The sequence below is a fragment of the Macaca fascicularis genome, chromosome 6, assembly GCF_037993035.2.
Source record: "Macaca fascicularis isolate 582-1 chromosome 6, T2T-MFA8v1.1".
Classification (NCBI taxonomy): domain Eukaryota; kingdom Metazoa; phylum Chordata; class Mammalia; order Primates; family Cercopithecidae; genus Macaca; species Macaca fascicularis.
The window spans coordinates 75,451,595-75,475,324 of NC_088380.1; the positions used below are offsets into that span (position 1 = coordinate 75,451,595).

The 23,730-nt window shown below is 38.1% G+C and overlaps 1 protein-coding gene across 21 annotated transcripts in view; it reads left to right on the plus strand.

Annotated features, from left to right (window-relative positions):
- The window catches only part of BDP1 (BDP1 general transcription factor IIIB subunit), a 113,422-nt gene that overhangs the window by 40,741 nt on the left and 48,951 nt on the right, over positions 1-23,730 (plus strand). For 14 of the 21 annotated variants that reach the window (XR_010587399.2, XR_012413715.1, XR_012413716.1 and 11 more), the window contains 11 exons: positions 65-223; positions 2,461-2,617; positions 7,056-7,147; positions 8,077-8,269; positions 10,127-10,254; positions 15,276-16,971; positions 18,050-18,237; positions 18,986-19,208; positions 20,695-20,873; positions 21,818-22,028; positions 23,064-23,194. Coding sequence is in view for 15 of the 21 variants with exons in the window: in XM_005557115.5 (XP_005557172.3) it covers positions 65-223; positions 2,461-2,617; positions 7,056-7,147; positions 8,077-8,269; positions 10,127-10,254; positions 15,276-16,971; positions 18,050-18,237; positions 18,986-19,208; positions 20,695-20,873; positions 21,818-22,028; positions 23,064-23,194 (3,357 nt within the window). In the remaining 6 variants the exon portion in view is untranslated. Of the gene's footprint in view, positions 1-64; positions 224-2,460; positions 2,618-7,055; positions 7,148-8,076; positions 8,270-10,126; positions 10,255-15,275; positions 16,972-18,049; positions 18,238-18,985; positions 19,209-20,694; positions 20,874-21,817; positions 22,029-23,063; positions 23,195-23,519; positions 23,670-23,730 lie in introns of those variants that run through there. The other 7 variants (XR_012413717.1, XM_005557111.5, XM_073993592.1 and 4 more) reach the window with 5 other exon arrangements.

Genomic DNA, 23,730 nt, shown 5'->3' on the forward strand with positions numbered 1-23,730 from the left:
TAATTATTATAAAATATATATTATTAGGAATTCTTTTCTGTCTGATATATTTTCACTTTTTTAGTAATGAACAAGATGCCGCATCAGTAGCAACTGAGTCTTCAGAATCAAGCACTTCAGATTTGCCTTCATTAGAAGTTGGAATTAGAGCATCGTGTGAGGTGAATGATGCTGAGGGTAGTTGTACAGAAGAAAGAAATGTTGACCTAAAAAATAATTCACAGTGAGTATTTTATACGATAGGATTTATTTATAAAATTTTGATAAGGTTCTTAAATGGTAATAATGTTGCTTTATTTAGGGATTCAAGGGGACTATTAATACATAGTTTATTAATAGTTGAGGGAATCATTTAATATGTAATTATACTGTAGTCTGTTCAGAGTATAACATCAGGTGTTTTTATATTTAATTGCAGAAAGATTCTCTTTCATATTTGTTGTATAATATATGAATTTTAGGAAGGTGGTAACTTATGAAATTCGAAAACAATTTGGAAGCCTAAATATTTGCCGTGAGATTTTACTTTTGCTTGGTTTGAGTTATTTTTTATGCCTGGTGTCAAAATAATAGATTTTAATATTGGTGATTTCAAGGAAGTGTATCTTCCAGTATGCAGATACTGGTTAAATTAATATCTTCTCAAGAAATGATTAAAAGCATCATAAAAATCTCCCTTTGAAGAGATATCTGAAGGTTTTATACTTCCTTTTAATCTTCCTCATAATTCCTCATCTCATATGGGCTTAAAAGCTATTCAGTTTATGGGCTGGGCACAGTGGCTTACACCTGTAATCCCAGCACTTTGGGAGGCCGAGGCAGGCGGATCACAAGGTCAGGAGATTGAGACCATCCTGGCTAACATGGTGAAACCCTGTCTCTGCTAAAAATACAAAAAATTAGCCGGGCGTGGTGGTGGCACAGGTGGCAGCCAGTGTGCCTGTAGTCCCAGCTACTTAGAAGGCTGAGGCAGGAGAATGGCGTGAACCCGGGAGGCAGAGCCTTCAGTGAGCTGAGATCACGTCACTGCACTCCATCCTGGGTGACAGAGCGAGACTCTGTCAAAAAAAAAAAAAAAAGAAAGCTATTCATCAATTCTTATTTTTCAGTAAAGTACTGTCACAATGGAAATCAAACTCTTAAAAAATCAAAATGTCAGTTAGTCTTTGAAATAGACAATACATTCATAGGGTTCAAACATCAACAAGTATAAAAAGGTATGATTGAGCTCTCCCTCTTAACCTGTCCCATTTCACTCAAATAATCCATGTTATTTATTTCTTATATTCTTTCAGAGATTAAAAAAATACATTCAAGCTAATACAAATTTATATTTTTTGCTCTTGTTATAAACCTAATGATACTATATATAACATTTTGCAGTGGTTTTCTTCTGTCTTCATATTCTTATGTAGTAACTCTCCTTGTTCTTTTTATAGCTTAATAGTGTTCTGTATATGTATGCATCATAGTTTGTATTACCAGTGCCCTATTGACTGCTATGTAGGCTGTGTTGCTAAACAGTGCTTATAGTCTTGCACCTCTATCTTTTTGCCTATATACAAGTATATAGGGTAAGTTCCTGAAAATTGAATTGCTTGCTGACAGAATGTGTGTGTGTGTATACACACACTTACACATTTAAATATTTACGATTTTTTTTTGAGACAGGGTTGCAGGAGTGCAGTGGTGTGATCATAGCTCACTGCAACCTCGACCTGGCCCCAGGCTTAGGTGATCCTCTCACCTTAGTCTCCCTAGTAGCTGGGACTATAGGTGCTCACCACCACATCCAGAGATGGAGTCTTGCTCTTGTCACCCAGTCTGGAAGGCACTGGCACCATCTTGGCTCACTGCAACCTCTGCCTCCTGGATTCAAGGAATTCACCTTCCTCAGCCTTCTGAGTAGCTGGGACTACAGGCACATGCCGCCATGCATGGCTAATTATTGTTATCTTTAGTAGAAACAGGGTTTCACCATGTTTGCCAGGCTGGTCTCGAACTCCTGACCTGAGGTGATCCACCCACCTCGGCCTCCCAAAGTGCTGGGATTATAGGTATGAGCCACCGTGCCTGGCTTTCCCATCATCTTAATCTTACTTAATATTTCTTAAGTTTTATCCTCACCGTATTGTATTGCATTTCATCTTATCCTCCCTGTTATGAGTTGCTACCTTCAATATATGCCAAAATCATGTCTATTTTGAAGTTGGTTTCTGGATTTTAAATTTGTTTCATTTATCTGTTTACTCGTATATTAGTACCACACTGTTTTAATTACTGATGATGAATAGTATATTTTTAATATCAGATAGAACAAATTAGTCTAAGTTTTCTTTGCTACTCTTGTTCTAAGTAAGCTCTTAAAGGAGTTCTTCCTAGTTCTCAGTAGGTTATTTTAGAAGTTCATTTGGACATGACTGCATGTTTGATGCTATTTAAATAATGTTAATTTTTCAGGGAAATTGATCAAACAGAAAATGTTAAACCGATGTTGAGAGGTTGCTTCCAGAGACCTAAACCCAATTTGTCAAGGGCTGGGAAGAAATCGGTTCTTTCACAAGACAAAACAGAGGCAGAGAGCAAGAATTCACATTCAAAAACTTCAGTTGAAAAGGTATGGGGTAAGAGACTTCATGGAAATTAAAATTATAAAAATTTTCTTTAAATAGTTGGGAATAAAAGTTTTTGACTTGTAATTACAAAGTAATGTTACTGATATTAAAACGGATACAAGAACTTACATTAACATTAGATTTGTTCCTATCTTAGTCTCCTGTTGACACGTTTTCTTTAACCTGGTATATAATCATTTCAGATATCCTCAGTGGTGATAAATCTATCGTCTGTTTACTTATATAAAATTTTTATTTAAAATATTTCATAAACCAGCTATATATTAAATTATGCCCACAACGTTCTCATCCACACATAGGCAGTCACATTTCTGTTTGTCTTTTACAAACTGTTTGTTTTTTCTGAGACAGGGTCTTGCTCTATTGCCAAGGCAACAGAGTCCAGGAGTGCAATGGCACTATTACGGCTCTCTACAGACTCAAAATCCTGAGCTCAAGTGATCCCACATCACCCTCCCCAGTAGGTGGGAATACAGGTGTGTGCCACCAAACCCAGATAATTTTTTTTTTTTTTTTTTTTTTTTTTTGAGACAGAGTCTCGCTGTCTCCCAGGCTGGACTGCAATGGCGCGATCTCGGCTCACTGCAAGCTCCATCTCCCGATTTCATACCATTCTCCTGCCTCAGTCTCCTGAGTGCCTGGGACTATAGGCACCCACCGCCACGCCTGGCTAATTTTTTGTATTTTTAGTAGAGACGGGGTTTCGGTGTGTTAGCCAGGATGGTCTTGATCTCCTGACCTCATGATCTGCCCGCCTCAGCCTCCCAAAGTGCTGGGATTACAGGCGTGAACCACCGTGCCCGGCCTGATTTTCTTTTTTAAATTAGCAAAAATTAGGAATGGAGTATATGTGCACTAGGCTGGTTTCTAACTCCTGGCCTCAAGTGATTCTCCTGCCTCAGCTTTCCAGAGTGCTAGGATTATAGGCATGAGCCAGCTCACCTGGTCAATAAATTTCTTTATTCTTTTTCTTTCTTTCTTTCTTTTTTTTTTTTTTTGCGATGGAGTCTTGCTCTGTCACCTAGGCTGGAGTGCAGTGGCACGTTCTTGGCTCACTGCAGCCTCCACCTCTCAGGGTGAAGCAATTCTCCTGCCTCAGTCTCCCAAGTAGCTGGGATTACAGGCACATGCCACCACACCTGGCTAATTTTTGTATTTTTAGTAGAGACAGGGTTTCACCATGTTGGCCAGGCTGGTCTCGAACTCCTGACCTGATGTGATCCACCTGCCTCAGCCTCCCAAAGTGCTGGGATTACAGACATAAGCCACCATGCCTGCCCTCTTTTTTTTTTTTTTTTTTTGAGATAGGGTCTCGCTCAGTCGCCCAGGCTGGAGTGCAATGGCATGATCCTGGCTCATTGTAGCCTCTGTCTCACAGGTTCAAGCTATTCTCGTGCCTCAGCCTCCTAAGTAGGTGGGATTGCAGGCATGCACCACCACGCCCAACTAATTTTTGTATTTTCAGTTGAGATGAGGTTTTGTCATGTTGGCCAGGCTTGTCTTGAATTCCTGACCTCAAGTGATCCATCCACATTGGCCTCTCAAAATGCTGGGATTACAGGTGTGAGGGCACCATGCCTGGCCAATAACTTTATCTATGTATGCACACATTTCTATAATTTTTAACCATTATGTGTATAATATTTAAAACCTTTTTCTTTTCTTTGTTTTGTTTTTGGGACGGAGTCTTGCCCTGTCGCCCAGGCTGGGGTGCGATGGCGTGATCTCGGCTCAGTGCAACCTCTGCCTCCAGGGTTCACGCGATTCTCCTGCCTCAGCCTTCCAAGTAGCTGAGATTACAGGTGCACACCTCTACGCCCAGCCAATTTTTGTACTTTTAGTAGAGACAAGGTTTCACTATGTTGAGCCACTGCGCCCTGCCAAAACCTTTTTTACCTGGCCACAGTGGTGCGCACCTGTAATCCCAGCACTTTGGGAGGCCGAGGCCGGTGGTTCACTTTAGGCCAGGAGTTTGAAACCAGCCTGGCCAACATGGCGAAACCCCATCTCTACTAAAAATACAAAAAATTAGCTGGGTGTTGTGACACACGCCTGTAATCCCAACTACTCGGGAGTTTGAGGCAAGAGAACCATCTGAACCCAGGAGGGAAGAGGTTTCAGCGAGCCAAGATTGCGCCACTGTACTCCAGCCTGGGCAACAGAGCAAAACTCTCAAAAAAATAAAAAATTTAAAAAAACTCTTTTCCTCTGAAACTATTAATTTACACTTTTTTGGGTCCAATTGATATTTTTAATAGCTATACCATGTTAACATGTTATTGATTTACCTAATCAGTTTTCTACTAATGGATGTTCAGATTGTTTATATTTTTGTTTATTTGTTTTTTTAACTCTTGTACATAAGAAGCAAACAATTTTGTAAGTAAGGCTTTCTCAAGGAAACAAAGTGTAAATTTCTACAGACTGGTGGGATTGTTGGGTCAAATAATGTTTTAAATATTTTTATGATTCTTGTTATGTGTTGTCTTTTGTTATTTTTATTACTTTAAAAAATTTTCTGATATGTCTGAGTCCTGAATTGTTATGCATTGTCAAGCTGACAGTCATAAATAATGTATTTACATTGCTAAGTGAATCTTTCTGTTTCCTTATAACTTTTCCAGAATTATATTGTTACAATTTTTTTTTTTTTTTTTTTTTTTTTGAGACGGAGTCTCGCTCTGTCGCCCAGGCTGGAGTGCAGTGGCCGGATCTCGGCTCACCGCAAGCTCCACCTCCCGGGTTTACGCCATTCTCCTGCCTCAGCCTCCCGAGAAGCTGGGACTACAGGTGCCCGCCACCTCGCCCGGCTAGTTTTTTGTATTTTTTAGTAGAGACGGGGTTTCACCGTATTAGCCAGGATGGTCTCGATCTCCTGACCTCGTGATCCGCCCGTCTCGGCCTCCCAAAGTGCTGGGATTACAGGCTTGAGCCACCGCGCGCGGCCTACAATTTTTTTTTTAACTAAAACACTTTTTAAGATGTTGGTTTGCTTTTTACTGTTTTGTGAAATATCTTTTATCATAATCTTTATAGTATAGTTATATCATTCTAATCTTACGTTTATTGAATTCTAGAAAATTTGGAAAATACAGATTCATGTAAAAGTTAAAACAAAAATCACTTGTAATTTTTTTCTTTACCTTTTTTTCTTTGAAATGTTGTAATCTTGTTTCTTTTCTTTTTCTTTTTTTTTTTTTTTGAGGTGGAGTTTCATTCTTGTTGCCCAAGCTAGAGTGCAATGGTGTGATTTTGGCTTATAGCAACCTCCGCCTCCTGGGTTCAGGCGATTCCCCTGCCTCAGCCTCCCAACTGGCTGGGATTACAGGCATGTGCCACCATGCCCGGCTAATTTTTTTCTATTTTTAATAGAAACGAGGTTTCACCGTGTTATCCCCGCTGGTCTCGAACTTCTGACCTCAGGTGATCCCCCGCCTCAGCCTCCCAAAGTGCTGGGATTACAGGCATAAGCCACCATGCCCAACCATTCTTTCTAATATTTGTAATTTCATTATTTACATGCAACCAATCTTTTCACATATATTGTTACATATTTTCTTTTACACAACTGAATCGTGGTTTCAATACAGTTTTGTATCCTTTGGTAATTAACATTTCAGAAATATTTTTCTGAAATATTTAGTGTGATTCCATTTTTGTTAAAAAAAAAATTGTACACCAGGTGTGGTGGCTCATACCTGTAAGCCCAGCCCTTTGGGAGGCTGAGGTGGGCTAATCATCTGAGCCCAGGAATTTGAAACAAGCTTGGGCAACATGGCAAGATCCGGTCTGTACAAAAAAATGAAAAAATCAGCTGGGCATGGTGTGCACCTATAGTCCCAGCTACTCAGGAGGCTGAGATGGGAGGATCACCTGAGCCTCTGGGGTCAAGGCTGCAGTGAGCTATCATGATGCCACTGTACTCTAGCCTGGGTGACAGAGCGTGACTGTGTCTCAAAAAAAAAAAAAAAAAAATTTCATCTGCATTTAGGATTTTTAGAAAATCTCATCTAGTTAGAAGTACAAAAAATGAAGTTCTTATTTATTTATTGAGATGGAGTCTCACTCTGTCACCCAGGCTGGAGTATAGTGGCGTGACCTCAGCTCACTGCAGCCTCTGCCTCCCGCATTCAAGGAATTCTCCTGCCTTAGCCTCCCAAGTAACTGGGACTACAGGCGCACACTGCCACGCCTGGCTAATTTTTTGTATTTTAGTAGAGACAGTTTCACCATGTTTCCCGGGCTGGTCTTAAACTCCTGAGGTCAGGCAGTCTGCTCGCCTTGGCCTCCCAAAGTGCTAGGATTACAGGCTTGAGCCACTGTGCCCGGCCAGTTCTGTTGTTTTAATTTCCATTTATTTATTGCAAAGTTTGAACTTTTTATGGTAAGTAGATAAATTGTAGCAAATTAAATTCACAGGACCACCTGGAAAAGGATAAGATGAATACATTGGACATTTTGAGAATGGAGACTACGGAGAGAGAGAATCCAGAAGCTGAAACTGTATCTATGTAAGTATTCAGGAAATAGTAACAAAAAAGTAACTCTTAGGAATGATGGTAATAATTTGTTTTCTACTTAATAAGGTCTGAATTTAATTTTCAAGTGGCATACTTTAAGTTCGTTTTTATACCATAGGTGGTTTTGAAACATTAATAATACTCTCTCTGCTTGATATTCCTTCTATGAATTTTTTAAGTCTGTTGAGTTAGCCATTACATTTGAATGTTTATAATATGTGCTCCTGGATAATTTTATTTATAGTAAGAGATTTTAAAAGGGAATATTTAACTTGAAATGGAAATCTAAAATAGAATGTGAATCTGACTGGTGGATTCTGGGCTGTTCCAGGGGTTGCCATTTATACCATGCTTTGGGACTAATCCCCTGGAGTTCTACAGTATTCTATAGTATCCTTAGTCAGGAGTAGTATTCTATGCTTGACAGATGTAGATTTTTCCAATTTTGTAATAAAATTCTATTTAAAAGTGCTTTTTCAAATGGGCTTTTCAGGATTTGTCTTTTTTTCTTTTTCCTTTTTTTTTGAGATGGAGTCTCGCTTTGTTGAGTAGTGGTGCAGTCTCTGCTCACTGCAGCCTTTGCCTCCTGGGTTCAAGTGATTCTCCTGCCTCAGCCTCCCAAGTAGCTGAGGTTACAGGCGCCCACCACCACGCCCGGCTAATTTTTATATTTTTAGTAGAGACAGATTTAACCATGTCGGCCAGGCTGATCTCGAACTCCTGACCTCAAATGATCCCCCCTGCCTTGGCCTCCCAAAGTGCTGGGATTATAGGTGTGAGCCACCACGTCTGGGAGGATTATGTCTTTTCAGGAAACTTGTGAATTATTTCATATTCCACATGGTTTACTTATTCATGCCAGGGAGAAGGAAATTGGTGACTTCAAAATAAACATTGATTTTATTTCTTTGTGGTTCTAGGTTGGGTGAAAAAAATTGTCTGCAGGAAGAGAGTCAACTAAAGGCTTTAACACCTGCAAAAGTGAGGGGCCGATTGCAAAAGCCAAAGCCAAATGTAGGTAAAGCTGCTGGAAGAAAAGAAATTCTCATGTCACAGGAAGAAATTGGGGCCAATGTAGAAAAGAATGAAAATGAATCCCGTGCTGATAGAGATGTAAGTACTCTGATTCCTCCTCACATTTTTGTGAAGTACGTGAGCCTTAATATAAGCTTCCCTTCACCCACATACATGCATGCATGCATACATACATACATACATACATACATACATACACACACATGTTTATTTCTGACAGAGTCTCGCTCTGTTGCCCAGACTGGAATGCAGTGGCACGATCTTGGCTCACTGCAACCTCTGCCACCCAGGTTCAAGTGATTCTCCTACCTCAGCCACCTGAGATCGTGCCACTGCACTCTAGCCTGGGTGACAGAGCAAGACTCTGTCTCAAAAACAAAAAAATTCCCATGATCTATAATGTTTTTGTATTTTTAGTTGTGTGACTACAGGCGCACACCACCAGGTCTGGCTAATTTTTGTATTTTCAGTAGAGACAGGGTTTTGCCATATTGACCAGGCTGATCTCGAACTCCTGACCTCAGGTGATCCACCCGCCTCAGCCTCCCAAAGTGCTAGGATTACAGGCATGAGCCACTGTGCCCAACCCCTTTACCCCCTTTTAAAAACAGTACTGCACAATTTGTGTGCATCATTTATTAAATTTGTGGTCAAAATGTTATAGCCAACAGCCTTGCTAGTTGTAAAGCCATTTTAGATTTTGGGCATTTACATGATAAATAATCTGTTTCACCTGACCTCATATTTCGACTTGCTTTTCCCTATCACTTAGTAGATGTTTGAATTAACCTTCTCTTTTGGAGAGATCAGTACATATGTGAGTTTTAACATTGGCTTAAACGGCATAAAATGTTAAAAGCTCCCTATTAAGATACAATTCCAAGAACAAAGACTGTGAATTTTGGATTATTTACATAGTCTTTGTGATACAGATAAAAGTTGGCATATTTTGAGATTTCAATTTCTTATGTTATAATTCCCATGGTCTGTAGACCAGGCATGTTGACCTATGCCTGTAATCCCAGCATTTTGGGAGGCTGAGGTGAGAGGATTGCTTGAGGCCAGGTGTCTGAAACCAGTCTGGGCAACATAGTGACACTCTGTTTCTACAAACAGTTTTTTTAATTAGCTGGGCTTAGTGGTGTGCTTCTATAGTTCCAGCTACTTGGGAGGCTGAGGCAGGAGGATCAGTTGAGTTCAGGAGTTCAAGCCTCCAGTGAGCTATCTATAATTATGCCATTGCACTCTAGCGTGGGTGACAGAGTGAGACCCAGTCTTAAAAAAACTCCAGCTGGGCGCAGTGGCTCGCGCCTGTAATCCCAGCACTCTGGGAGGCCGAGACGGGTGGATCACGAGGTCAGGAGATCAAGACCATCCTGGCTAACATGGTGAAACCCTGTCTCTGCTAAAAATACAAAAAATTAGCCGGGCGTGGTGGTGGCACAGGTGGCAGCTGGTGCACCTGTAGTCCCAGCTACTCAGGAGGCTGAGGCAGGAGAATGGCGTGAACCTGGGAGGCGGAGCTTGCAGTGAGCCGAGATCGCGTCACTGCACTCTAGCCTGGGCAACAGAGCAAGACTCTGTCTCAAAAAAAAAAAAAAAAAAATTCACGTGATCTATAATGCAATTGTAATAATCAAAATAATTCAGAAAAATAGACCCCACAGGGGTATTTCTAACAGATGAAACCAAGACAGTTAACTTGTTTTTTGACTGGGAGGAGAGGAATGGGACTTTGAGATATCCTAAAAGGAGTAGCTCTTGAAATTTTCTAAGATAGCTAAAGAAAATACATTAAAAGTATTTTAAAGTCACCATTTTATAATTTTGAATTTTTTTTACCATTTTATACTTAAATTGGACAACATTTTCAATGAAATCTGTTATGCCTCATTGTGAAACCTAAAACATTAGAAAAATGTGTTTGTTTTTAAGACTCAACACATGGAAGATCAATCATGTAAAGATTTTGAAGAGGAAGATGTCATATTACAACCTGAGAAAAATGATTCTTTTCAAAATGTGCAGCCAGATGAGCCCAAGGTTCTTAATGAATGTCTAAGGTAAGCATCATTTTGTTGATTATATCATCTTTGGATTTTGTAAGAAGTTTTAGAACTCAATCAGTTTTTTAAAACAGAAGCAATTTAGATGGATTTTTTGTCTGCGTATCTAGTTATATAACATTTAAAAATATAACTTCACCTTTCAAGAAAGTTTATGTTGTAGGCTTTATGTGAATTTCTCAGATGGTTTGAAAAAAGCTACTCATCATAAATTAGTACTTGAGTTAACATGAATAGCCTTATCACTTTATTTTATTTTATTTTACTTTTTATTTTTTGAGATGGAATTTCACTGTTATTGCCCAGGCTGGAGGACAGTCTTAGCACACTGCAACCACTGCCTCCCAGGTTCAGGTGATTCTCCTGCCTCAGCCTGCTGAGTAGCTGGGATTACAGGCGCCTGCCACCAAGCCCAGCTAATTTTTATATTTTTAGTAGAGACAGGGTTTCACCATGTTGGCCAGGCTGGTCTCGAACTCCTGACCTCTAGTGATCCACCTGCCTTGGCCTCCTAAAATGCTGGGGTTACAGATGTGACCCATCACGCCCAGTCAGCCTTGTCACTTAACATGCGTATTAAATTATATGTTTATGTTCAAATGTAAAATGCTACTTACTTTTAAAATATTTGTTTCTTTGGAATTAGATTGAGCACATATTGCTTTTATTTAAGATTTCTATATTTTGTTTAAAACTTATGTATAGAAACCCATACTGCTTATAGCCAAAGCCTTTTCTATTTTTTATTTCTTCCTTGGAGGGTACCAAGCCAGGCTGATGGAATTACTAGTATACTATTTCAACTTTTCATTTTGGAAATGTTTAAGGTGCGCAAAAGCGCAGTAGTGGACTCCCGTATACCTGCTGTCCAGTTTCAATAATTAATATTTTACCAGTCTTTACATTTAAAGACTAGCCTATGCTATAATTTCTTACAGCTGTGTTAACCTGTTTAAATAGTACCTAGCTGGGCATGGCGGCTCATGGCTATCTAGCTACATGGAAGGCCGAAGGAAGAGACTTGCTTGAGCCCAGGAATTAGAAGCTGCAGGGAGCTGTGATTGTGCCACTTTCCTCCAGCCAGGGCAGCAAAGTGAGACAGACTCCTGTCCCTCCAGAAAAGAAAAGTACCTAACCTGAGAGTGAAAGCTAGGTTTCCTGAACTACTTTAAACATCTTTATGGGAAGACAAAAAAATTTATTTATTTCTTGTTGCCTTCAATATTCCTTTGCTTCTTATTCCTCCCCACTGCCCCAATTATTTTACTAATGTGCACACAGTCTCTAGGTAGAAGTTTGTATGACTGCATTGCTTGTTACATATCTCTGATATGGATTTTAATTACAGATAGCTAACAAATTATTATTTTTATTTATATTTTTTCAGTTTAAGCTAGAGTCTTTTAATAGATACTGTGGCTAAGTAGAAAATTAAACTTTCCTGAATGGCCTCTGGGTTTTAGAATGCTGGTGGACATTGTAACTAATATTCAGTCTGATCTCAACAACTTTCCTCTCCATGGGTAGTGTCATTTCTGCTTTGTCATGTGATCTTTCTGGCCTTTGAATCTCTAAAATCTTCAAAAGCAATTCTAAGATTCTGTGTTTTATCAAATTATACACCTATCTATGTCTAGCAGAAAGTTTTCTCCCTCCCCTACTCCAAATATGTTGGCCTGTTCAAGATGCTATGTAAGAGAAAGAGATAGTAGGAAAACAGTCTCTTAAAGAATGCATTAAAAATTCTTTAGGCTGGGCATGGTGACTCACACCTATAATCCCAGCACTTTGGGAGGCTGATACAGGAGGATCACTTGAGGCCAGGAGCTCAAGACAAGCCTGGACAACATAGCAAGAGCCCATCTCTATATAAAAAAGGTACTTTATTAGATAAATTAGTGAATATTTCTTTGAAATTTAATCTTCTAGGTTAATTTTGCATCTTATCTACTTCATATAAGTATTTTAAGATTTTTGTCATGATTGGTGATGTTCCTTTGGAGGTTTATATATATATATATATTTGAAACATATATATACACACATTTATATGTTTGAAACACACGCAGACACACGCTTCTTTTTAAAGACAGGGTCTTGCTCTTGCACCCAGGCTGGAGTACAGTGGCGCGATCATGGCTCACTGCAGCCTTGACCTCTTGGGCTCAATTGATCCTCTTGCCTCAGCCTCCCAAGTAGCTGGGACAAACAGGTGCATGCCACCATGTCTGGCTAATTTTTTTTTTTTTTTTTTTGAGACGGAGTCTTGCTCTGTCACCCAGGCTGGAGTGCAGTGGCCGGATCTCAGCTCACTGCAAGCTCCTCCTCTCGGGTTCACGCCATTCTCCTGCCTCAGCCTCCCGAGTAGCTGGGACTACAGGCACCCGCCACTTCACCCGGCTAGTTTTTTGTATTTTTTTAGTAGAGACGGGGTTTCACCGTATTAGCCAGGATGGTCTCAATCTCCTGACCTCATGATCCGCCCGTCTCGGCCTCCCAAAGTGCTGGGATTACAGGCTTGAGCCACCGCGCCTGGCCTGTCTGGCTAATTTTTAAATTTTTTGTAGAAACAGTGTTTTGCCATGTTGCCCAGGCTGATCTTGAACTCTTGGGCTGAAGGGATCCTCCTTCCTTGGCCTCCCAAAGTGCTGGGATTATAGGTGTGAGCCACTGCGCCTGGCCATGAATATTTTATAGATTCTTAAACTCTGTGTTTTAGAAAAACACGTATGCAGACCTTAAAGCACATTTATAGTTCTGTGCTCATTCCATATCTTATTTTCTCCATTCGTGGTCCTCTTGCTTTGCCTTCCTTCTCAAATTTGTGATCTGAGGAAGGTTTGTAGATCCACTGCATATTTTGAGAAATAATCTAGTTCAATTTTATATCTGATATCCAGTCTCAGATACTGCCCTTCAGTTAATGCTGTACTTCTTTTGTTACTTAGAAACAATCTAATGCTTTGCTGGAATGGCAGTTTAAAAAATCTAAGCACATAGAATATAGTTACAACATTGCATATCTGTGTCTTACAATCTGAACTGATATTGAAATAATGAAATTATTAATAAAGCCTTTGCTTAAAGCATTTATGTGTTTAAATAATATGCCTGTTTTCAAAATGTGACTTTGTAAAGATAGTTTATCTCTTCCCATGATACCCAAACCAAGATTGCTAGCATAGTAATCTCACTAAAAGCTAGATGTTTCTGGATGGAGATGAAAAGTGTCATAAATCAGAAAATGGAATTCAGTCCATTCTGTACTAATCAAATTAAATTTCCTTCATTGATTGCTGTTAATTTTACATTTAACATTGTCAATTACTAACGTTAATGATGGATATAAACACTTAAGTTACGTAAACAAATACAACTTGAAAAGCAATCTTATTCCTAAGGACCTGTCTTATAGTATCAAAAATTGCATTATTGAAAACAGTTATTTCAGTGAGGAAGGATAGTTTAGGACCTAAGGAAGTTGAAACAAACAGTAGCAACAATAGCATACTTTCGTTTTTTGTTTTTGTTTTTTTTTTTTGAGACAGAGTCTTGCTCTGTCGCCCAGGCTGGAGTGCAGTGGTATGATCTTGGCTCACTGCAACCTCCGCTTCGTGGGTTCCAGCTATTTTCCTGCCTCAGCCTCCTGTGTAGCTGAGATTACAGGCGTGCGCCACCATGCCCTGCTAATTTTTGTATTTTCAGTAGAGATAGTGTTTCACCATGTTGGCCAGGCTGGTCTCGAACTCTTGACCTCAAGTGATCCGCCTGTCTCAACCTTCCAAAATGCTGGGATTACAGGCTGAGCCACCATGCCCAGCCTAGAATACTTTTAAGTAAATCTTTTGCTTATTTGTTTTTGTTTTTTGTTTGTTTGTTTTGAGACGGGATCTTGCTCTGTTGCTCAGTCTGGAGTGCAGTGGCATGATCATAGATTACTGCACTGTCATCCTTCCTGGGCTCAGGTGGTCCTCCCACCTCAGCCTCCTGAATAGCTGGGACTACAGGTGCACGCTACCTCACCTTTTGGGTTTTGTTTTGTTTTGGTAGAGATGAGATTTCTACCAAAAACTCCTGGGGTCGAGCCATCTGCTTCAGCTTCCTGAAGTGCTGGGAGTACAGGCATGAGGCATCATGCCCCGCTCGTCTTTTTTTAAGCTGTTGAATGTATAGTTACATACCTGTTCAGTCTGACATGGCTGAATAAATCTAATCTAGTGTTTCATTTGATCTAGCTTTTGCCCAATATTAATAACTTTTCCTTACCAGTCATATAAAAGCTCTTTCATTTATTTATGTGTTTATTGATTTCACCATCTATTATAATAAACAGAAAGCAAAACAAAAAGTGCTGCTGCTTTTCTGGAGAGCAGGGTGCTTGTTTTGGATAGTGATTGTGTGCCAAGTAGCATTCAGCAAACATTATTGTGTATTTAGTCTTTCCTTTTATTCTTTACTTATATTATGAAATAAGCTCTTAGAGAAACATGTGTATAGGAAATCTCATATAAAGTTGATTTTAAAAGGTGAGGAGGGCAGACCTCATTTGTAGTCCTAAGATTTAATCTTAGTCAAGTCATACTTGTATCCAGGTATTTGAGGTGGTCAGGTCTATTTTGGCAAAGCGTTTGTCTGTGTAAAAGATAGAAGGGATGAAGAGGTAGAAATAGCAGACATACATTAATCTGGCTCCAATGCAGGGAACTGGAGAGTCTTTCCCAGTCAGTATTTGCAAATGGTAGTGTGAATGACAATTGGAAAGAGATTATCAGGATCAAATAGCTTCTATACTGATTGACTTTACTAGGTATATATATTTAAACTTTTTGCTTTGATTTCAAAAGGTGGGATTTTTTTCTTTTAATTTGTAAATTTTACCCAGAGATTCCTAGGGCTTCCTTAATTTTTTTGAATTTGAGAGTTTTTGGTGTTTCTGTAGTGATTTCTCAAACATCATCTCTTTAGCAGGCAGTCTGGTTTAAAACTTGATTGTGTGCCCCTCCTTTTTTTTTTTATAGCATTCAAGAGAATAATAAAGCAAATAAACTTAATCAAGTCCCAATTCTAAGGACTCGATTTCAGAAACCAAAGCCAAATATCGGAAGAGGAACCGGAAGGAGAGAAATTTCCTCAAAAGAAGAAGTACTAGAGAAGATTCTTGCCTCTGGGGAAATGACAGCAGCATTGAGAGAAACTGTAAGACTAGACACCTCACCAAAGGAGATGGTACCAGCAGAGATTAATACTACTAAAGAAATGCAGTCAGATTTAAAAGAAACTGGAAGAAGAGCCATTTCTCCCGGGGAGAAGATTCTAGATGTGATTGATGTCACCAGGGAAGTGGAGACAGGTTTGAAAGCAAGGGGAAGAGAGATTTGTTTAAGGGAGAAGACACCAGAGGTGATTGATGCCACTAAGGAAATAGACAAAGATTTGGAAGAAACTGGAAGAAGAGAAATACCCCCACATGAAAATGGCCCAGAGGAGGTCAAGCCTGTAGGTGAAATGGAGACAAATTTAAAAGCAACTGGAAATGAGAGTTCCCCAAGAGAGAAGACACCAGAGGTGATTGATGCCACTCAGGAAATAGACAAAGATTTGGAAGACACTGGAAAAAGAAAAATATCCCCAAAGGAAAATGGCCCAGAGGAGGTCAAGCCTGTAGATGAAATGGAGACAGATTTGAAAGCAACTGGAAGAGAGAGTTCCCCAAGAGAGAAGACACCAGAGGTGATTGATGCTACTGAGGAAATAGAGATAGATTTGGAAGAAACTGAAAGAGAAATATCCCCACAGGAAAATGGCCCAGAGGAGATCAAGCCTCTAGGTGAAATAGAGACGGATTTGAAAGCAGCTGGAAGAGAGAGTTCCCCAAGGGAGAAGACACCAGAGGTGACTGATACCACTGAGGAAATAGAGAAAGATTTGGAAGAAACTGAAAGAGAAATATCCCCACAGGAAAATGGCCTAGAAGAGGTCAAGCCTGTAGGTAAAATGGAGACAGATTTGAAAGCAACTGGAAGGGAGATTTCCCCAAAGGAGAAGACACCAGAGGTGATTGATGCCACTGAGGAAATAGACAAAGATTTGGAAGAAACTGGAAGAAGAGAAATATCCCCAGAGGAAAATGGCCCAGAGGAGATCAAGCCTGTAGATGAAATGGAGACAGATTTGAAAGCAACTGGAAGAGAGAGTTTCCCAAGGGAGAAGACACCAGAGGTGACTGATGCTGCTGAGGAAATAGAGATAGATGTGGAAGAAACTGAAAGAGAAATAGCCCCACAGGAAAGTGGCCCAGAGGAGGTCAGGCCTGTAGGTAAAATGGAGACAGATTTGAAAGAAATTAGAGAAGAAATTTCCCAAAGGGAAAAGGTGCTAGCGGAGATCAGTGCTGTAAGGGAAAAGGAGATTGATTTGAAAGAAACTGGAAAAAGAGACATTTCCATGATGGAGAAAGTATCAGGAAAGATGGCTGTCATTGAAGAAATGGGGACAGATATGAAAGAAACTGGAAGAGAAAATTTTAGAGAGAGAGGATCTGAAGAGATCTGTGTTACTGAGGAAAAGGTGGCAGAATTGAAAAAAACTGGAAAAACACACTTTTCTCCAAGGGAAAATGAACTAGAGGAGACCAGTACCTCAAGACAAACTGAGACACATTTAATGCAGAGCGGTAGCAATGACTGCAGTGCTATGCCTTCGCTAGATATTAAAGTATGTATTTTTCTGTCCTTTAAAAGTTTTTTTGAATGCTTTTTTTCAGAGGAAAGTTACCAAAATAATTCCATGATTATTTTGTCCTTAAGTCCAACAGCACTTAAAAATCTCTAAAAGTCTAAAGTCTTTTGTAGCCCTAAGTTTCTGTGTTTCAGTGCCTTGAAGAAACTGTATGTTCTTTTTTAAAAAGATAACTTAGGCTGGGCACACCTCTAAACCCAACACTTTGGGAGGCCAAAATGGGAGGATTACTTGAGCCCAGGAGTTTGAGACCAGCCTGGGCAACATAGGGAGACCTTGTCTCTAAGAAAATAATAATAATAAATAAAATAAAATATAATGAGGTGCAAGCCTGTAGTCCCAGCTACTTGGGAGGCTAAGGTGAGAGGATTGCTTGAGCCCTGGAGGTTGAGGCTGCAGTGAGCTGTGATTGTGCCATTGTACTCCACCCTGGGTGACAGAGTGAGACCCTGTCTCAAAAAGAAATGAAAAAAAAAAAAAAACTATTTTTAACTGAAAAAGTCACTATTATTATTGTTTTTTTTCTCTAAGTCAGACGGGCAAGGATCAAATTTTTCTTTTGGCTTAGGTTTGAGATCCCAAAAATGTTACTGTTCTTAATGTCATTTGAAGTAACTCTTTTAGGTAAAAGAATAGGAAATTAGACTGACTTAGTACTAACCCTAGCGTGAACACACATTATTTATTTTGGCCCCATCTGCATCTGCTTTTATTTCTTGCCCCCCCTGACTTCACTTCTAAAAGTTCTTTTTGTTTTTGCAAGTTACTTTGAAGTTCACAATCTTCTAACATTTTCAAGGACTTTTTTTTTTTTTTCCTAACTTTTAAAAATAGGTAATGACATTTGTGGTTTGGAAAAGTAATAATGTGCAATGTTAAAAGGGTTTCCTGAATTCCTAGTTTTTACCATTTGGAAATTAAATTTTCTTTAAAAATTAAAAACTTCTAAATTGTTAAAGGAAAGTGTTCAGAATTTAGTAGACTTTTGTTTTAAGTATATAAGATGTTTAAATAATCTTTTATTTGTGCTGATTTACTATGACTGTTTCTCTAGAACATTAGCAGTGAAGTACTGTTGATGATGCACACACCTGTAGAAGAAAAAAGAGATTCTGAAAAAGAAGTATCAAATCCCTTCAGTCATTTCAAGATTTCTTCACAGACTCTTGAATCTGATAAAACAGAAGTCCTGGGGATTCGATCTCCAGATGTTCCAGAGCCATTTTCAGATATTAATTTAAGGTACAAGTGTGTTTTTAAAGAAAAAGATACTAAGTTATAGTTGCAGATTCTGTTAAACTAAGTGAGGTTTCAAGGTATAACATATACAGGATAGTGTTAGAGATTTTAAGATAGTTTTGGGAAGACTGGGAGAGAGGATTGAGGTCACTCTGACAAGTCAGTTGTGAAAGTTACTGACATATAAAATTGTAACAGTCTTAAATCAATACAGGTTTGATAGACTTATGTTTTCTTTGTGCAGAGATGATATAATTCCTAGGCTCATACCTGGATTGTACCATTCATGGTTTTCAGGATCTGCCAGATAGTTTGATTTGTTTTCCTGTTAAGAATTAGAATTAGGCCAAGTATGGTGGCTCACACCTCTAATCGTAGCAATTTGGGAGGCTGAGTTGGGTGAATCCTTTAAGCCCAGGAGTTTGAGACCAGCCTGGGCAACAGGCTGTAGCAACCCCATCTCTACAAAAAATACAAAAACTAGCTGGGTGTAGTGGCGCATGCCTGTAGTCCCAGCTACTTAGGAGACTCAGATGTGAGGATCACCTGAGCCTGCAGAGGTCAAGGCTGCAGTGAGGTATGATTGTGTCATTGCACTCCAGCCTGGGGGACAGAACAAGACCCTGTCTCCAAAAAAGAAAAAAAAAAAAAAAAATTAAATGTTTACTGCCAGTCTCTAAGGTTGTACTGAGACTGTGTTTCCCCTGCCCCTTCAGTTCATTCTAAAGCTTGATAATCCTTGTTCCAAAAGCAGATCTCTTCCTCAAGAACAGAAGTCACTTGAAATTAAACCAGCACCTTTTGTGAGGAGTCGATTCAAAAAACCAAAACCAAACTTAGCAAGAGCAGCTTTGAAGAGAGAGACTGCAGAATCAGAAAAATATATATATGGGAAGAAATCAGAAACCAAGAAAATGGAGACTATTGTGATGCAAGAAAATAATGAACAAGCTGATACTCTCCCTTCTCAACATGTGAGTGATATTTAAGATGGAAGTTCTGTGTGTGGGTTTTTTTTTTTGTTTTTGTTTTTTAATTATTAGGGCTAATAAAAGCACCTGGCATTAAAATTTTACAAATATTTCTGTGTAATTTTTGCTGCGTGTAATGTTGCTCCCATGCTTAATGTGCCTCATTGTTACACATAATTTGTGTAAGAATCTCAGATACCTGATAATGGGCAAGCGTGTTGTGGGAAAGCGTTTAGGAGGTCTGGGCTCTGGTTCCAGGTCTGGCTATGTGACCATTGACAAAACAGTTTTTCTTCATAGAAAAAATGACAGTAATAGGGGTTTTTTAAAATTTTTAAATTTTTTTTGAGTTGAAGTCTCACTCTGTTCCCAAGCTGGAGTGTAGTGGTGCAATCTTGGCTCACTGCAACCTCCACCTCCCGGGTTCAAGCGATACTCCTGCCTCAGCCTCCTGAATGCTGGGACTACAGGCACGCGCCGCCATGCCCGGCTAATTTTTTTTTTTTTATTTTTAGTAGAGACGGGGTTCATGGCTGATCTCGAACTCCTGACCTCGTGATTCACCTGCTTTGGCCTCCCAAAGTGCTGGGATTACGCTGAGCCACGGCGCCTGGCGAGAATAATAGTTTTTTATTTCAGTCTGTTGTGTAGGTGAAATAAAGAGTTAAAAGATTGATTTGAGTTAAAGGTGATATTTTATTTACTTTATTAACTTGGTCCATAACAGATTAAAATTGTGAGAAATGAAATGAATAATTATAAACTGAATGTTTTCCACATATAAAGTCCTTTTTAGAATTAAAACTCTTACTTGACATCTTAAAACAGCTCAGTACTTTACTGTGCATCAACATTTGTACTTTTTCTCCTACACTTTTCTGATTGTAGAAATTTCAATTTGGAAAAATATATGTATTCTAAAAAGTGAAAGTCTTATAATGTCACATCCCTTTCCCCCAAGTTAATCATACAGTAATTTTGAATATATCCACTTATACTTTTTGGTCTTACAGTTTTAAAATAATAAAATGGGAAGGTATTTTTATTTTTTTCCAAAATGACATTAATTTTTGCCTTCTGATTTTTCCACCTACAATATTGTGAGCTTCTTCTTAGATCAGTACAAAGAGATATATCTTCTTTTAAATGATTAGGTACTATTGCATTGTAAAGAAATTAAAATTTATTTATTCAGCCCCTAATGATAGATCTGTCTTATTTCTGATTTTTTGTTTGTCTTTTCCGGTGAGGGAGATGGTGCTTAAATTATTACAATAAATATTTTTGTGTGTATATTTGTACTTGTTGAGTATTTGTAAGATACATTTCTAGAAGTGCAATTGCTGGGAATTTAGAATTTTGGTATAGACAAACTTATTATTCTTTACAAAGATGATACCGGTTTATACTTGTACTAATGGAATAAGAAAGTTCTTATTTCCTTATACTTTTAGCAACCCTGAATGAAATTTTGTTTTCTACCTTTTAGGATGAAGCTTCCCTAATGATATCAAGAGAAAAAGACACATCAGGTCACAGGAATGAGGAGGCTGTGATATTGCCATGTACACAGACTGAAAAGAACCTTTCACCTTCAAATTCTTGTGAACCTAAAGAGGAGTCTCAGTCAGCACAAGCCCAGGAAAATGACTTAGTTGTTTCTGTGGGGTAAACAGTGATTTTCTTTGAAAATATAAAATAAGAGAGATACTTCTTTTAAATATTTCTCATTTTTATTGAGATATGTTAATTCATTTAAAAAGTGAACATAAAGAATATTGTTTTAATTTTATTGATATAGCAGACTGCCTAAAATATAATATCAGACTGAATTCAACACCACCTAATGGTTGCCTGCTTATCTGCATTGTCAGCTGTGTAAGAGCCTATACCAAGCAATGCATTTAAAAACTACAGGCTGAGCATCCCTAATAAAAAATTCTGAAATGCTCCACAATATAAAACTGTTTGAGAGCTGATGTGATGCTCAAAAGAAATGCTCAGTGGAGCATTTTGGATTTTCAAAGTAGGGATGCTCAACTGATAAGTATAATGCAAATATTTCCAAATCTAAAAAAATCTGAAATCTGAAACATTTCTGGTCCTAAGCATTTTGGATGAGGGCTGCTCAGCCTGTATGTATATGAGCTATATATATTCATTACCTTTTAAAAATCGGTGAAATACTCATAACATAAAATTTACCTTTTTAACTATTTTTTAATGTGCAGTGGGTTTAAGTATATTCACATTATTGTCCCGTTGCCACCACCATTCATCTCTAGACTTTATTTTTCATCTTCGTAAAATGAAACTCTCTACCCATTAAATATTAACTTATTCTCCTCTTCTTCCAGCTCCTGGCAACCACCATTCTGTCTGTATATTTAGCTACTCTAGGCATATTATATAAGTTTATTACCTTTTGAGAATTGAAATAACTGTTTTCTTTTGTAAAGTAAGATGTTTATAATCAGAAAGCAATTTCCCTTTGATGGTACAAAGTATTTTTTAGAGCGTTTATTAGAGGAGATCCAAATTTTACATTTTTACATTAGTTTTCAACTTTTTACAGTCAAGTGCCCTGACTTTCTCCCTGTGCCCTTGTTTAGGACTAATAATATAAACACTTTCCAGCAAGAAACGAAGGAAAGTGTTATCCAAACTGCTCGACCAGTAAGGGGCCGACTTCAGAGACCAAGACCAAATGTAAGAAAGACAGGACAGAGGCAAATAGTAGACAAAGGTGACGCCAAAGGCATAATTAAGGAAGAAAGAACAATATTACAAAAAGATGAAACCGAAAAGAAAATCTTAACTGCGGTGAGTTATTGTTATGTAATTAAATTGAGCCTTTTAATGCATTTAAAATAAGTTACAGCTCAGACATGGCTTAGAAATACAGGCATCTGACACTTATTCTACTCAATGAATACAGTTTCCAGTTTTGTTTCAGATTTGCTCTTCTGGATTTTTTTTTTTAAGTGAAAAAGATGTATTTCTTTTCAAATTAATGAAGCTATTCATCGTAAAAGACAAAATAATATAATAAATACCACAGATCTTACTCTGAGATAACCACTGAAAACTTTTTGACATATCTTACTGGATCTATTTCCATGCACACATATGTACACACTTATGCAGATTTAAGCAATAAAGTCATTACATATTATAACTTTCTGTTACTCACTTAATACTATGTTAAGTGGCTTTCTGGATCAATAAATATGTTAGTTACGTCATTTTTGCTGTATAACATGCTGTTTTGAATGACAGTTTAATCTCTTACTGATGGGACTTTTGGTATTAGGAAAAAAGTAAGTAGTGTAATGCCTAAAAATGTTCATTTTAGGTAGTTCTTATTTCTCTGTTTAGCAGTGCAAAGTCTGGATTTAAAATAATCTTTATTTGAACCAAAAAGCTCTTTTTTTAAAAAAAAATTAAACTTTTGTTTATTTTAAATTTCATAGCAGGTGACTATTATAGGTTTCAAAGTATTATGTAAACATATCATTGCAATAATCTTTGAAAATTTTCTCTGAACTAGGTATCCTTGTTTTGGCAACAGAATATGAACATTACATATCCAGTTTGAATCTAATTTTAAAGAATTAACCACCGATGGTGGTATGTGCCTGTAATCCCAGTTACTCAGGAGGCCGAGGAAGGAGGATCACTTGAGCCTAGGAGTTTGAGACTAGCCTGGGCAGTATGATGAGACTATCTTGAAATAAATAAAAATTTAAAAAAGAAAAGGGATTTTAGAAAACCAAATATCTTTCTTAATGATGGAAATATTTTAAGAGGTATATTCTGCTATAAAAATAACATACTAATATGATTTTGTCTTTTCAGTCAAATCCTCAAATTGAAACTGATATTGAAGTTCCCTCCTCCACAGTTTCAGAACACAGAATGTGTGAAAATCAAAGTCAGGTGATTCTTGTAGAAAACCTTCATATTAACAAAACAGATGAAACAATCAGGTGAGTTTGCTTTTAATGAGAAAAACATAAGACTTTTCAAAGATAAAGGTTATATATTTTTGCATAGTTGACTTTGTATATTAATAACTTCACATCTTGAAAATGTTAAAAGGATGAAGTAATAAATACTTTTGATACTAGAGTCTTTTAAATCTGCTTCTCGAATACTGTATGAATTGCATGGCTGATATTCTCTTAAGTATATGATATTCTCTTAAGTATATGTAATTTCTCTGAAAAGTTTGACAAGCATCCTACTTCTTGGTACTGAAACTAAACTTTTAATAGTAGTCAAAGATTCTTAAGTTCTTTGTATCTTTTTTAGAAATTCAGGCCAGGCGCAGTGGTTCACGCCTGTAATCCTAGCAGTTTGGGAAACCAAGACGAGAGAATCGCTTGAGTCCAGGAGTTCAAGACCAGCCTGGGCAACATAGTGAGACCTCGTCTCTATAAAAATAACAAATACAAAATAAAAGATGTTTATAACCTAGTGACTAAAGTTCATTAATAGGTAGTGCTATAAAGTACTTACTGTA